The 16,965-nt window shown below is 37.6% G+C and overlaps 1 protein-coding gene across 2 annotated transcripts in view; it reads left to right on the forward strand.

Moving 5' to 3' along the window:
• iars1 (isoleucyl-tRNA synthetase 1) overlaps nucleotides 1-16,965 on the forward strand; it is a 95,176-nt gene that overhangs the window by 12,945 nt on the left and 65,266 nt on the right. For both annotated transcript variants that reach the window (XM_051122568.1, XM_051122569.1), the window contains exons 8-12: nucleotides 75-162; nucleotides 7,955-8,015; nucleotides 8,336-8,431; nucleotides 11,614-11,736; nucleotides 16,049-16,140. In XM_051122568.1, the coding sequence (XP_050978525.1) occupies nucleotides 75-162; nucleotides 7,955-8,015; nucleotides 8,336-8,431; nucleotides 11,614-11,736; nucleotides 16,049-16,140 (460 nt within the window). The remainder of the gene's footprint in view (nucleotides 1-74; nucleotides 163-7,954; nucleotides 8,016-8,335; nucleotides 8,432-11,613; nucleotides 11,737-16,048; nucleotides 16,141-16,965) is intronic.

Here is a 16,965-nt window from a genome sequence, read left to right on the forward strand (position 1 = left end):
ATGATGATGTGTCTTGTCTTTTATCTTGATTAAATCTTTCATGTGTTGATGAGAGTCTCTCCTCTGTGTCTCAGATAACAGCTCGCAGAAGGTTTACATTATGATGGAGGCCAGACTCGTCGCTCTCTTCAAATCTGACTCTGAATACACCATTCTGGACAAGTGAGTTTGCCGCTGTTGATTAGCATGTGATGACATCACATCCTCTGAGCCGCACACCCTCCTGTCTTTCTGTTGATACAAGGCTGCTCACAAATGGGCTGCTTAGAATGGACTTTTTTTTTAATGGTCATGAGTAATTATTCAAAAGCAGTACCTCCTAAGTCAAAGAGTGTGCGATTTCAGGCGCAGCCAAAGTCTTGCACAGGTACTAAGCTGTTGATGGATTCATGCTGCATGACAGTGGACTCCATGCACTGAGCTTCATGATGCACTTCCAATTTCAAATAGTACAACTCACTAGTTTCTGATTATGTATATTTTCAGTGTGCTGTAGCCACCTAGTGAAAAGGGATGCTTCAGCCAAAAATGAAAATTCTCATTAATTGCTTACCCTCATGACTTTCCAAACCGGTAAGTCTAGGGCTGGGAATTGTGCAAAAATTTTCAATACCTTGACTTCCATACAGATTCCTGAACAATACTTATTTGATACCAATTTTATGAAATCCATTTTGATTACATTTCACATTACCTCAAAAAACAATATTTTTCAGTTTGTTGAGGTTTTTACCAACTCAAAGACTCAGCCACTGCACAAAGGAACAAAAAAGCACAAAGGAACAAAATGTAACCAACACAATAAGTCAGTGCAAATAGTTTTAATAAGATTCAAATAGTTTTCAGTAGCTTCTTTAAAAAAAAAAAAAATATTGCTATTATTGTCAAAATAGCTGGCAACAAAAGTGAGTACACCCGAAGTGATAACAGCACTGTGTCATTTAACCATGCAAAGCCACATGTCCTATTCATCATGTTCATGTTTTTGTCTGCTTGACAGGATCATACAAAGTTGTGTATCTTGTATTAGAGCAGTTAAAATTTGGTGCTTTGAGTACAATTCTCTCATACTGACCACTGGATGTTCAACAAGGCACCTCATGGCAAAAAACTCCCTGAAGATTTGAGAATTAGAATTGTTGCTCTCCACAAAGATGGCCTAGGCTATAAGAGGTTTAGTAACAACCTGAAACTGAGTTACAGTACTGTGGCCAGGGTCATGCAGAGGTTTTAAAAGATGGGTTCCATTCGGAATATGCCTCGCAAGGGTTGATCAACGAAGTTGAGTGCTCGTTCTGTGCGTCAGGTGCAGAACCTGGCTTCAAAAAACAGATGCATGAGTGTTGCCAGCATTGCTTTAGAGGTTGCAGAGGTAGACGGTCAGCTTGTCAGTGCTCAGCCCTTACGCTGCACACTGCAACAAGTTGGTTTGCATTGCTGTCATCCGAGAAGGAAGCCTCTTTTAAAGCTGGCTTACAAGAAAGCCTGCAAACATTTTGCTGAAGACAACCTGTCCAAGAGCATGAATTACTGGAACCATGTCCTATGGTCTGATGAGACTAAGATAAACTTGTTTGGCTCAAATGGTGTCCAACATGTGTGGTGATGCCCTGGTGAGGAGTACCAAGAAAATTGTCTCTCTCCTACAGTCAAACATGGTGGTGGTATCATCATGGTCTGGGGCTGCATGAGTGCTGCTGGTACTGGGGAGCTGCGGTTCATTGAGGGAAACTTGGATTCCGTTATGTACTGTACATTTCTGAAGCAGAACATGATGCCTTCTCTTCAGAAACTGGGCCGAACGGCAGTTTTCCAACATGATAATGACCCCAAACACACCACCAAGATGACAATTGCCTTGCTGAGGAAGGTGCAGATGAAGGTGATCTGACATAAACCCTATTGAGCACCTATGGGGCATCCTCAAGCGGAAGGTGGAGAAGCACCATGTGTCTAACATCCAGCAGCTCCATTATAGAGGATATAAAGAGGATCCCAGCAACAACCTGTACAGCTCTGGTGAATTCCATGCGCAGAAGGATTAAGGCAGTGCTAGATAACAATGGTTTGACACAAAATGTTGACACTTTGGACACAGTTTTGACAAGTTCACTTAGGGTGTTCTTACTTTTGTTGCATTTCTGTTGCAGTTTCATTTCTGTAGTATTGTCCCTTGAGAAGATATACTAAAATGAGATATATTATTATATTATATATATATCTCATATATACATACATACATGCATACATACACGTATATACAGGGGTTGGACAGTGAAACTGAAACACCTGGGTTTAGACCACAATTAGTATGCCGTTTGGCCTCCTTTTGCAGCCAATACAGCATTATTTCATCTTGGGAATGACAAATACAAGTCCTGCACAGTAGCCAGAAGGATTTTGAGCCATTCCTTTCGCAGAACAGTGGCCAGGTCGCTATGTGATGTTGGTGTATGAAAACATTTCCTGACTCGCTCCTCCAAAACACCCCAAAGTGGCTCAATAATATTCAGATCTGGTGACTGTGCAGGCCATGGGAGATGTTTAACTTTACTTTCATGTTCATCAAATCACTCTTGTCACCAGTCTTGCTGTGTGTATTGGTGCATTATCATCCTAATACACGGCACCACCTTCAGGGTACAATGTTTGAGCTATTGGGTGCACAAATTCAACCTTCACACTCTGCTCTTATTGGTGGAATGTGCGATCAGTAAAGACTGGCCACCAGGCTGCATAAATATAGCCATGAAACCTCCAACACTATATTGGCCAGTGTTTCAGTTTCATTGTCCAACCCCTGTGTATATATATATATATATATATATATATATATATGTATGCATGTATGTATGTGTGTGTATATATATATATATATATATATATACGTGTATGTATGTATGTATGTATGTATGTATATAGGGATGCACTGAAATGAAAATTCTGGGCTGAAATCAAAAATTCTGGATGCACTTGGCTGAAAAACAAAACTGAAATTGCTTTTGTAATAATTATTTTATTGAATAATATAAAGTGATTTTGTAAAGATTATTTTAATAATCTTAATAATGTGAATGATACTAAATTTAAAAAACACAAGCCAATAAAATAACCACACTTTTACTGAAAATAACAATAAAATTAGACAGAAAATATAATAATAATAATAAATATCAATATATAATTTTTTTATTTAGTTCTATGCAACTGAATCAGATATAACTTTTTTTATATAACTACTGCAAACAGGAACAAGTATGCTACGTAGAAATTTCTTATCGGCACGTTATTTGAGCAGACTTTGCTTTTCCGGTGAGAAACTCACATTGATAGAGTGAGATATTGAGCAGTGTCACACCGCGCAGTGATGATGGCAAAAGGAGAGTGAAACCTGCTTGCTGAACACTGCTGGCCAATGCGGTGCGGCACACCAAATATAAGCCTATATATTATATATATATTTTCGGCTCATATTTTCGGTTGTTTTTCTCTTTTTCTCGAACATTTAAATGTTCTCATATATTGACTTGGAGGAACCTCATTCACTGCTCATATGTCACTCATATACACATTCATAATCCGCCCTAACTCTGACGATGAACGTATGTTACACTTCCCAAAAAAAATACAGTGTGTTTACATGAGAAATGCTTAAAAGGTGTAGCTTGATATTAAAGGCTACAACATTATATGACCAAAACCCTCATTAGGTCGCAATTAGAAGTTATTACAAACACTCTTTGGGGGTTTAAAGTGAGTTTTGAGTGTAAGCATAGTATAAATTTGAGTAATTGTCTTACGTAGCATGATGCTACAGTGTGCATGAATGAACGTAACATACGTTTCCCCTAGATTATCCTCTTGGGTAATTTACTCGACAATTTCTTCTCTTCCGTGTCAGTCTTCTCGAGAGCACCACAACACGTGTGTGCATTCCTCTGCTTGTAAACAAGTTGCTTCGCATCTGGGTTCTACGTCAGAACTCCTGCATCAGCAGCGTGCCTTGAGGTACTCTCGTGAACGTGCATCGAAGACTGACACGAAAGAGAATAAATTATTGAATAAAGTATTTTTCCCCCTTTGTGCACAAAAAGAATTCCTGTAACTTCATAACATTACGGTTGAATAACTGTTGACCGCTGCCCTTGTGTCTCGCATCTTTTGCAAGGTCTTGCACATGAGCACTGTGTTTTAAAGATGCTGTATCAAGTGAAAAGAATTTCATTATTTACACGCAGTGCCGCTCATCAATGTCAGTTCCAAAAGAGTGGACCAATCAGAAGACCCCGGAGGCGGGGCAGCTCTTTTTTTTTTTGATAGTTTTAAAAAAAAAAAAAGCTATTCTTGAACTGTCTTGTATTAAATGCAAAGGTGCATTCTATGTGAACAACCCCAAACTCTCTGTATGTGCTGAACACTGTTAAAAGCCTTAGCCGTATTACGTAGAACACGCAAGTACTTGTGGAAGTAGTCCATTGATTCGTTTGAGAGCACTTCCTCTCACAATGGTTAACGTGCAGGAAAGCACCTAAAATGCTGTTGTCTCTGCAGTTTTAACTAAAATGTAAAATAGTGCCATGAGTCCCCTACGTCCTAAACTTTCTCTTGGCCAGGCTGATACGTGAGTATGCGAGTGTGTTTGTGAAGGAGTATGTGTGTGTTTGTATGTGTGTGTCTAAGTGCGTGTATGTGTATTGAGCAGTGTGCGGTGTGCTGGGCTGATAACAGTAAGCTGAGGTATTGTGGGATTAGTCCTGAGCCGAACTGCTATTATCGATTAATATCTCTCTGCTTTTGATTAATGTTCTTCAGCAGGAGATGATGTGACTGGAATGACAAATATGAGTAGAGTTGATTTTTACTGCACTAAAAACAATTCATTCACTCACCCTCATGTTGTTACAAACCTGCATGACTTCCTTCCATCTGTGGAAGACAAAAGAAGACATTGTGAAGACTTTTCTATACAGTTCAGAATGAGAACTGAAGCTTTCAGCTTCAAAAATAAAGTCTTATTAAAGACTCATGAGCTATGTTACAGTCCTCCTGAAATCATATGATAGCTTTGTGTGAACATTTGAATTTTAATAGTTTATTTCAAGAACTAGATAAGTCTGCTTTTTTAGCAAATCATTTAGATTTGTGAACTGGATCAAGAGATCAACAATAGATCTAACTTGCCGATTTAGGACAAACTTTTAAAAAATAAAGAGCGTGTCAGTCCTATTGTTTGCTTTAAGAATATTTCACAAAGCATTTTAGCGCTAAACTCCTAAATATGTGAAAAGTTAGAGGTAGTCTAGAGAACTCCTAAGTCACTTAAGCTGGGGACACACTTAATTTTAAGACTGATCTGAACACACTTAATGACTGTTTCCATCGACTGGAACAGATTTTAGTTTTTGACAGTCGGAAAGGGGCACAAACCTAATGACTCACTCCACTACACAACAGACTTCACGACTGGCGAGTCACGACTGGACAATTTCTAAAGATTTATTTTTTGGAGTTTTTATGCCTTTATTTAGGTAGGACAGTATAGTTGGACAGGAAGCGAAGTGGGAGAGAGAGAAGGGGGTGGGATCGGGTCCACGAGCCAGGATTCAAACTCGGGATGCCCGCAGCGCAATGGCGCTACATGTCGACGCGCTAACCACGAGGCTATTGGCGCTGCCACGACTGGACAATTTCTGCTTAACCAAAAAAAAACAAAACAAATAACAACTCACAAAAACTGAAGCATCTACCCGCGCTCCGGCAGCCGCTCCCACCTCACCAAATACAACACTGCGGACAACACCGGTGCTTGTATTTGAAACCTGTTTTACCTATTGAAACATTAAGCTTTGATTAAGTTAATGTTAATGTTTTGATTAAGTCCGATGCTTCTCTTTATTTTTGGAATTATTAGACACATTTCATTATGTCTTTTCAAATGCCTAGGTCTGTGTTTAATTTCCTTAATTATAACATTTCTAGCTCTATTTTTAAACATTTATTCAATCAATAATATATATAAATTATCTCAGGTACGCTTATGTCTAAGCTTAGAGATTAAGAATGAATAAGAATAAGAACGAAAGGAACAAAATAAAACATGAATTAATAAATTCAAGGCACTACAATTTCCCTATTCATTTGATACAACTATTATAGCTATGTGATATATATATATATAATTTTATGTCATATTCATGGTTTATGAATTTATGAAAACTTCGTTTTGAAGTATAGCTCGTTATGCTTGTATATTCATTATGAAGAAAATTTGTTAACCTAGCCTAAAGTTGATTTAATATTCTTCATAACAAATTTTAAGAAGAAGTTAAGAAAAAAAAAATGAAATTAGCCTGTAGTCTATAGATAGGGCTGTAGGCTTTTTCTTAACTTTTATTAGACTACAGATCGAAATAAAATAATTTTTGATAATCTTTAAAATGAGAGAATCACTGATATAATTTAGGCTATACTTTCTTCAACTGCATGAAAACTGAACTATTTAAATCTGTAGTGTTAACTTATGAATTAAAAGACAAGAAATAAATCACAACAAAAACAGTCTGTATTTTTCTTGTAATCAAGATGTTTTTTTTTTGACAAAATTACAAAATGAATGCCGAATGATGTTTGACAGTAAGCGCATCTCCACTGCGTAGCCACATGTAATCGTTGGTGTCACTCGCAAATATTAAACATGTTTAAAGAAAATCGACTGGCAACGACTGGTTCTTGAGTTCTAAGATTATAATCTGTAGACACCACACATTATGAATATGGCAACATTTTTATTTGAATATGGCAATATGATACCTGGTTTTTCAATATTTTTATGATTAAATAACTTAATATACAAAATCATGATCCGCACTCACGTATTAAAGACTTCTCTTTTCGTTTATTTTTACACAAATCACCGATGGGACAAAGACACTAACGTTTTGGCTCACAGGCCTTCTTCAGTGTGCTAAACAATAGGAATCCTATACCCACTTTTTAAATCACCAATTTTGACGTCATCATTCATTCACCAATATTCATTCACTCAGGCTTACATATTCCGTTTCAGTTTGGACAATTCTGACAAAATCACACATTATCACATCTACCACAGTATTATTCAATATATCTCCTTCTCTCACATAAAAAATATATAGAACTTCGTTTTTACACTCTTATATAAACAGGCAGTTTATATAAATCATCAACAGTATTACTTTTAACAATGGAAAATTCAATGGTTAAAATCATCAGATATACGTCGTCATTAATAATCATTGATTTTCACACTTCATAGCAACGAGGTTAACACCGCCCTTTCTCTTTGCTTTAATTTCTCCCCGTTCCTTAGTAAAAGTTGCTCTCAGCAGCTTTGTGAATGGGTTTGAAGAAAAACTCTTACCTAAGAGATTTTACTGCTGTTGAGGAGAACTCTTAGTGGTAAGATAAAGTGATTTGTAAATACAACCCCTGGTGTGTGTTTCTCAAACAAATCGCCATATGTCTTCAGTAGAATGTAGTGCACATGTCATATGGTCTTTTTTAAAGCTTAAAGGCTTCCATCCCCTTCCGGTTTCATTATATGGATGTGTGAAGAATGTTCACGCTGCTCTTCATAAGTTCCCCTTTCTGTTCAGAAGAAGACAGAAGAAAGTCATGCGGGTATGGAATTGACTACAGTGTGAACTTGAACAGACAATAGTTCAGAAAAGGACATGCATTCTCTGGCTCACAAACTAACTGAGAATGGTCTGTTCATAACTTTAGGAAGAGTTTGAATTAAATTCCCACTTGTTTTTCTGTATTGATCAATCATAGAGCCTTGTAAGCATTCGTTCTCGAAAAGGTCAAGGAGAGTTTTGGCGCAATGCTGTTATGTTTCAACTCCTTCAGTAATTCTCTAACTGCTCTGTTGTTGTAGTTCAGTGTTGATAAAGTGTGTTTTTGTCTTTTATAGATTTCCTGGCAAAACCTTGAAGGGCAAAAAATACAAGCCTCTGTTTGAGTACTTCATCAAGGTAAACAGTGCTGCGTCACTGTGGATTGATTCACACTCACTGATCATTTCATATTCTTACTTTTCTTTAAGGAGAACATAGATTGAGAAACAATGAGACTTCTGTATCTGAAAAATAGTTTAGCATTATAATAAATGGATCTCTTGGCTCAGTTTTGTAGTTTTAATCCATGCACCTTGTGAGTGGGTAATGCTGCACCAAATCCACTTCTTCTAATGTTGTCATTAGTCAGGATGTTATGACAGTCACACAAGCCTTTCAAAGCACTTAATCTTGTGATGTCAGATGTGATCTTGATGAATGCTTGTTTTTCTTCTCAGTGTAAGGAGAGTGGTGCGTTCTCGGTGGTGGTGGATAACTATGTGCGTGATGATGACGGTACGGGAGTGGTCCATCAGGCCCCCTACTTTGGAGCTGTAAGTCACATCTACATTCTACTTTCACTAAATTGTGTTCTTCAGGGATTATGGGTAATACTGCTTTATAGAGCAGTGGTTTGAGCAGGGTTTATGATGGCCTTAAAAGACTTGATTCATCCTTCCACAAATTAAGGCCTTAAAAGGGTCTTAAATCAGAGCAGAAAGACTTAAATTCATGAAAAGTTCATGGCATCAAATACAATAAAATAAAACAAGACTTACAAAAAATCATATTAAACACACAAAGTCTTGTTTTCTAAGTCTACAAAAAGTGTATTTTTGCTTAAAGCAGGAAGAAATATCTGTAAATGGAGAATGAAACTTTTTTCCTTTTGAATTAAGTTGATTTTTCTGAGCCCAATGGCAGATATTTGTGGTTGTTTTAATCAAACTCTCACTTAATTTATCAATTCCTCATAAAACAAGATGTATTATCTTATATATCCTCATTTAAGAATCTTTAGACATTTGCATTGTAAAACAAGACTTGAAGAACATGGCTTTTCTTCAATGTGATCAAGAGGTTCAGTAAAATCCATTCAATATTTCCATTTTAGTGGTCTTAAAATGTTCTCAAATCAATTCACTCAATTCCTACATTTACATTCATAAAATCTGCAGAAGTCCTGTTTGAGAATAAAACAGAATGCTCTACAATGATTTTGGATTATTACAATTATCAGGAATAATAAGAATGGCTAGTAAATTACCTCAGGTTCTTCACATACATGTCTGGGTGCATTTTTAACAGAGCTGTGAAAAGGAAAAGCCATTTTTGTTTTATTTCATTTGTAAGAAAACACCAGGCATGAAGCCCAAAGAAACAGATCTAAGATGTCCTTGAACAGTCCCTGTCAGGACAATGACTGAAGAAAGTTTTAGGGTCAACAAATAAGCCTTGAAGCACAGTCGAAGTGGTTATTAAAAAGAGTGGCAGGAAGAAGATTTTGGTGAGAAACTCATCACTTTTCAGCTGAAATTTGCCTAAAGGCGTGTTAGCATCTCGACCGCCATTCCATCAGATGAGAGCAGAGTGAACTCTGATCCTCGTGTCTGAGCTGAATGTTTGATGCAGACCACCGTCACATCAGCATCACCTCAAGGTTCCTCTCTGTTCCCATGAAAGAGGAACTCATGGAAGGTAGAAGGACATACAGATGATTCTGAAAGATGAAAAATCCTGCATTTATCCACATGAGCTCCTGGAGTGACCGGACGTCACTGCACTAAAGCATTTGTGCTGTAGATCACTATTACTGTAGGTTAGTGACACAATCAAATCTCTGACAGTCAGTATTAAGGTTGAGGATGTGTGCCGTCCTGCAGTGTTTTTGCTCCCAACATAAATGATTCCTCAAATCATGTGCCTTGTTCAGGAGAGATGCAACTGCATAGCAGTTATCAAGCAGTCATTTTAAAAGCCATTTCAACTACTCAGAACATCCTAGCAACATAGAAGAACCTTGGTAACCACCTAAAACTGCTTAGAATGCCCTGACAACAGATTAGCAATGCCCTGGCAACCACGTAAAAGCAACAGAAACTGCATGCCAGTTCTTTGGCTACCCCCGGAACACCCTAACAACTGCATAGCTGTAGCCTAGCAGCCACACAGAAACTTCCTGAAACACCCAAGCAACAACATAGCAAACACTGGCAACCCTCAAAATCACCTTAGTAACTATGTAACAAGACCCTAACAACCACCCAGAACACCATAGCAATTACACCCAAGAACATCATCAACTGCATAGCAACCAGTGTTGGGGAAAGTTACTTTTAAAAGTAATACATTACAATATTGAGTTACTCCCTTAAAAAGTAACTAATTGTGTTACTTAGTTACTGTTTATGGAAAGTAATGCGTTACTTTACTTTTGTGTTACTTTTTAAATCTGGGCAGGGCTTGCTTGTTTGTTTTTAATATAAAAAGTTATATTTTTGGCAAATGTAAAAGCCTTTTCACACCAAAAGCCTCAGGCTTTGAGAAAAGTAAATTCACGTCTGTACAGTACACTGCAGAAGAAAAAAAATGACATCTCTTCAGCAATAAAAAAGGAAAACAAATGTTAGATTATCTTGAATAATTTTTGCTTAATTTTTGCTTATTTAATTATTGCAGGTTTGCGTCATATTCTGAGTTGAATTTCACTGTTTTTATTCATTTTAAGGGGAATACTGAATCTGTTTTTTGTGAGTGAGATGAATTAAAGCATGTTCACTTTTATTCTAGAACTAACATCTTACTCCCGATTTCTCTCAACATGGGGACAGGAGAGCTTTTAATCAATAAATGGGGGGGAAAGTAACTGGCATTACTTATTTGAAAAAAGTAACTCAGATATTTTCTTGCCAATTAAAAAGTAATGCGTTACTTTACTAGTTACTTGGAAAAAGTAATAATATTACGTAACTCACGTTACTTGTAATACGTTACCCCCAACACTGATAGCAACACTCTGACAACTCACAAAAACACTATCAGCTGTATAGCAACACCCTAATAACCCACAAGAGAATTCTCAGCTGCATAGCAACACTCTGACAACCCACAGGAACATCCTCAACTGCAGAGCAACACTCAGAAAACCCCCAGGAATGCCATCAACTGCATAGCAACACTCTGACAACCCACAAGAACACCACCAACTGCGCAGCAACACCCTGACAACCCACAAGAATACCATCAACTGCATAGCAACACCTTAAAACCACCCAAGAACACTCTCAGCTGCATAGCAAAACCCTGATAACCCACAAGGGAACCCTCAGCTGCATAGTAACACTCTGACAACCAACAAGAACATCCTCAACTGCACAGCAACACTGAAACAAGCCTCTACCAGCTGCACAGCAGTGGTGTAGTGAGTTGTTTTTGTGCAGTTGTTCATTGTGGATGGTTACACACAACTTCAGCATGTACTGTTCAGAGAACTTGCAGCAGGAAATGTCTTTGATGCACACTGCTCTCCTTCGGTTGTTTTGCGCTGTAGTTCCTAATGTCTCAGAGCAGGATGTTGTGCTGGGCTGATTCTCTTGTGTCTCATTGTGTAGAGTTTTGTTTCCCTGATGTTCTGTAATTTAGTCCCAGGAACACACTCATTGTGCCATGGCTGTGCTCTGGCATTCTCAGAATCACAGATCCCAGTGTGACGGATGTTGTGTTCTTCTGTCTGCAGGATGATTACCGCATCTGCATGGACTATAAAATCATCCAGAAAGACTCGGCTCCCATCTGCCCCGTGGACCCGTCTGGCGTCTTCACTGCAGAGGTCACTCACTTCGCTGGGCAGTACGTGAAGGTACGGATGGTGTTCAAATTGTTGAATAAAGTCATTATTTTTGTTTTCTTTGAGCACACAAAGTATTCTCATAGCTTCAGAGACTTGCAGTTGAACTACTGATGTCACATGGACTATATTATCAATGTCCTTACTACCTTGGTTCTTAAACGTGGTAGTTGCATTGGTGTCAATGCAGGGTCAGAAAGTTTTCGGATTTCATCAAAAATATTATTTGTGTTCCAAAGATGAACAAAGGGCTTATGGGTTTGGAACGACATGAGGGTGAGTAATTAATGACAGAATTTTCATTTTTGGGTGAACTATCCCTTTAATCTTGTGAGTTACATTTTAGACACAATATTGTGTTTTTGCTCTATTTTGCCAGCAAAAATAGTTCCAAACAAAGCCGTGACAAAACTGTTGTGCATCTCCAAGCAACACACAGTGTTGCTGAACGAATCAGCGTTTTTGAACAAGTTGGTTGGGTGAATAATTCAATGACTCATTCGTAAAAATAGTCGCTTGCTACTTTTCTGATTTTCTGCTTTCCTATTCAGCCTGTTGGGCCCAAGTTCACTTTTCCACACAATGCTTACTTTTTACAATCCTATCAATTGTTTGTTTTTTATTTCAATAGCTGTTTCACTCAGAAATATAATACAAAACCGTAAAAATGGTCGCAGCTTCAGCTGCTGTTGAAGTCGTCTCTCCTGGTGTACTGTTCAGCTGTGTGTGTGTGCGCCAGTCCAACACTCAGAAGAGCAGTTGAACTCCACACAAATGGAAATGTACTTTAAGGGAACTTCTTGTCTCCAGTGTGACATTCAGCTAGTGTGGAGGTATGATGGGTGACAGAGGGACTATGGGAGTGCTGATGTCAGCGCTTTAGCCCAGTGCCAGAGCACTGACAGAGAAACTCCGCTCTGTTTCCCGAGAACAACTTTCATCATAGTTCTGCTCTGTCATTGTGTATTTCAGCATTCATAGTCACTTTCTCTTTGCCTAACTGCTCATTAGCACTCTCACAGCGCTCACAGGGCCCACCTGTGTCTTTGAATTACAGCTGGTAGAGACGGGCTCCCTGACAGTTTGATACATTTACTTTGAAAATATTGAATCAGGGTGCAAATTACCAGTGGGTTTGCTAATTAAGACTTGAACCCCATCAATTTGGGGGTTTGAAAAACTATGTAGGCTCTGCAAAACAATAGTTCACCCAGAACTGACTAGGAATGTTCTGTCATCATTTACTCCCTCATGTCATCCCAAGTTAAGGTTGCCAACAGGGCCAACACAATAAACTATATTTATTTTGTTCACTTGCTTTAAAATTTTAAAGACATTATTTCAGTTGGAGGAAAAGATCAGTGAACAGCACAGCAGGGTGCAAAATAATAACATAAATATAAGCCAAACGACACTATTTGTTATATTGTTTATTCCAAAAAACAGCCTGGCTGGGTTTTGACACACATTTCACGATTTTATTTGATTTTCAGTCACAGGCTTGCAATTCGATTTAATTATGTTTGCTATCAATTAGTTTGAATTTATATCAGGTACAGTACTTGGCAAATTTTCTCAAGGGAAAAAAAAATATCTCAACTAATGCTGTAAAATATACATGAGTCAGCTGGTACTACATTACTATAACATTGAAAGTTAAATTAACTGATTTGTATACAAACTCTTAAATTACACTCAATGAAGTTTTTATAATAATAAAGTTTAAATCAGGGCTCTACAGTGCGACCATTTCAGTCACAGTTGTGACTGAAAACTACTGTGTGCGACTATGAAAAAATATTTAGGAGCACCAGTGCGACTGACTTGATTAGGATATTTGTGTTTGCGCTCAAGGGATTTCTTGAACACAATGTTAATAAAGCAATAAGCCCCAAGAAGCCATGGTTTACAGTGAATTTATAACAGGGGCATTGTTAGGCACGACGCAAAGCTGTTATAAATTCACTGTAAACCATGGCAAATGTGATACTGTGATACTGTGATACTGATTTAATACAACAGTTCATTAAACAAGAAGTTTATATTAAGTGACTTACATTGACTATAACACTATTATTTAATTTTGCTCTTATTTTATCAAATAGTTTCAAACAGTCACAGCTGAGCAGCTGCACATCTCTAAAAGCAAACACAGCAGTGTTTTGTTTATGAATAAACGTGGGTTTTTTAACAAATCCAGTGAGTCAGTGATTCATGATTAACCATTCATAAAGACAGTCACTTGCTTCATTCCTGAATGAATCAGCCTTTTGAACGAATCAACTGAATGAATGATTCAGTGATTAAAATCAAGTGACTTTGTGGGCAGCGTGCTGACATGCAGCGCCTTTGCGCTACGGGTGTCCCGTGTTCGAATCCCGACTGTAGGACCTTTCCCGATCCCACCCCCCTGTCTCCCACTCTGCTTCCTGTCATATCTGATCTATTCTATACAATAAAGGCAAAAAAAAAAAAAAAAATTCAAGTTACTTGCCACCACCTACTGGCAGTTTTAGTTTAATTTTTACAGTATAATTTCAGTTATTTAAATCACTTAATATTTCTGTATTCAAAAATATATGTAAAATATTCTTATGCCACCTTTGAGCTTTGTTAAAAATCTCAAAAATACACCTTCAAGCCATTTTTGTTTCCAATTTTGTTACCTCTGTAGTACAAATTAATCTTGCTAATACTGATTTCATATGATTGGTAACTCATTCTTCTTATTCTTCTTGTTATTATTCTAATTAGAAATTCTAAAAAGCTTATAAATATATATATTTTTTGAATTTGACAAAAGATGACATACTTTTAATAAAATTTAAAAAAATGGCATTACAAAGGTTAAAAAAAAAAGTCCCTGTAAATCACTTTAAGGAGTCAGATATCACCTCGTAATGGGAAGGCAAATTTTTTATCCAAATTTTTGATTATTAAACAGAAGGTGCTCATGAATCTTTTGAAAAGAAAAGTAAGCCTAGAGCCCATGTTAAATGGTAAAATAGAAATTTTTAAATGGTGGCTGTCATTAAAAAAAAAAAAAAAAAAACTTCACAGATTCATTTAAACAAATTAAATATTGAAGAACAGTAAAAAATTATAATGAATGTTATATGGTGCATATGTTTAGCAAAATTAACCTTAATTTTTCCTAGCTATCTAAAGAGTTTGTCACCAAATAGTTTTTTTTTTTTTCTGAGGTAATTGTGACATTACGTGATATTGTTTACGAACTGTTAAATTGACGTCTTTCTGAAAATGGGCTAGACCAGTCGATTTTTTTTTTTTTTTATTTTTTCTGGATTTAAGAATCAATATTGTTTCGTTTCATTGTGATGAAGTTGTTTGTTTAATGCTAGTATAGTTAGATAGTGTTTTTTTTTTTTTTTCATTTTAAGTTTTTATTTATTTATTTTTTGTGATAGGACAGTTGAAATATGACAGGAAGCAAGTGGGAGAGAGGGAGACAGATTCGGGAAAGGTACACAAGATGGGATTCGAACTCGGGACACCCAAAGCGCAACTGCGCCACATGTCGACGCCCTGTCCACGAGGCTATCGCCACCGACAGTTATTGGTTTTTCTAATGAATAAGTTTGGTAACAGGGTTGAATGGTTGAACCTGATGGATACAGCTTACATCAAAATTTGTATAAAGATACACAGACTTTTATAATTTGCAATAATTACGAATGCATAATGCAGACATTTGGTGCAAACAAAATGACCTACTTAAGTAGGTAGGTGCTTGTAATGCTTTTCAAAGGGACTTCAGCTTGAACTCTTCATGGAATGCGCTGATTTACTGATAGTTGGATGAAAAGCATTGCTGGTTGTTAGTCTTGTAAACACTGGTGTGGTTTAATGGAGGAGCTCACAAGTTAAAGCTTTCTCCAGGAGGAATATAGATACCCTTCATAAGGCCTCACAGGTTAAGAAAAGGTTCCTAAAATCGATTATGCATAAGACAGGAAGCCAATTCAGCCTGCTCTGCTACAAGGACACACTGGACACGTTTCCATTAAAGTGAATTAATATGACTTTTGTTGAAAGGCAGTCAATGGAAAGTGCAGCCAACTGTATGAGCATAGGGATGTGACCGGCCTCAAAGAGACCAGACGTTTCATACATTTCTATAACTCCAGAGCTGGCGTCTAGCCCTGCTGCAGATAAAGCCGTAAAAAAAGGCCTGTATCTGCAGCGGGGCTCGACGCCAGCTCTGCAGCCACAGAAATGCTTTATTCTTAAATAGTCTCACTTTATCTGCTTTTATTCACTGCACGCTCTGAGACTTTGTTCTGTCTGTCCTCAATGCTTTCAGGATGCAGACAAAAACATTATCAAATGGCTGAAGGAAAATGGGCGTCTGGTGAGCTCCAGCTCGTTCAAACACAGCTACCCTTTCTGCTGGAGGTGAGTGTAGTATGCTTTCATTTACTCTGCTATTTAACTCAATTTAATGTGCTGTCACATTTACCATTGTTCTGCAACTTTTTGCAGGTAAAATACAGTCGTGTTTGTAATCCAACAGAAAGCTAGTTGTTTTGAAAGTGACTTCTCTGTGCATTTTTTGTTAGTGGGTCTACTAGGGCTGGCTGATAAAAAGATAGTTATTCACCTCAATAAAATGAAAAAAAAAGTGTGATAGATATTCGCTATAACATTCATATGCCAAAAAGGGAACGTAACTGCGCTATTCATTTGAACTATGGCAAACGGATCGTTTATCTGCTCGGCTCAAAGACCAAACGGTAGCGCAGTGTGAACTTACTAGACCAGATGTGTTTACTTGAGTCGTGGTCATGCGACTACTAAATAGCACTGTGAGATCCAGTGTGAAGCACTTGAATTCAGTGAAGAACACAAATGACTATGATTTAAACTAGTTTAAAGTCAGATGAAACAGTGCTGACAAACATGAGAAACACTGTGCGCTATCATAGTCAGAATGCTTTTCAATCTACAAATCGGCATCATTTACAATGGATTTAGTGTAGTAACACTAACAGGTGTGGCATATCAAGATGCTGGTTAGACAGCATTATTATTGCACAGGTGTGAGTTAGGCTGGCCACAATAAAAGGCCACTCTAAAATGTGCAGTTTTACTGTATTGGGAGGGGTCCGGGGGGTTCGAAAACCAGTCAGTATCTGGTGTGACTACCATTTGTCTCACGCAGTGCAACACATCTCCTTCGCATAGAGTTGATCAGGTTGTTGATTGTGGCCTGTGGAATGT

The sequence above is a fragment of the Labeo rohita genome, chromosome 11 (genome assembly GCF_022985175.1).
Source record: "Labeo rohita strain BAU-BD-2019 chromosome 11, IGBB_LRoh.1.0, whole genome shotgun sequence".
Classification (NCBI taxonomy): domain Eukaryota; kingdom Metazoa; phylum Chordata; class Actinopteri; order Cypriniformes; family Cyprinidae; genus Labeo; species Labeo rohita.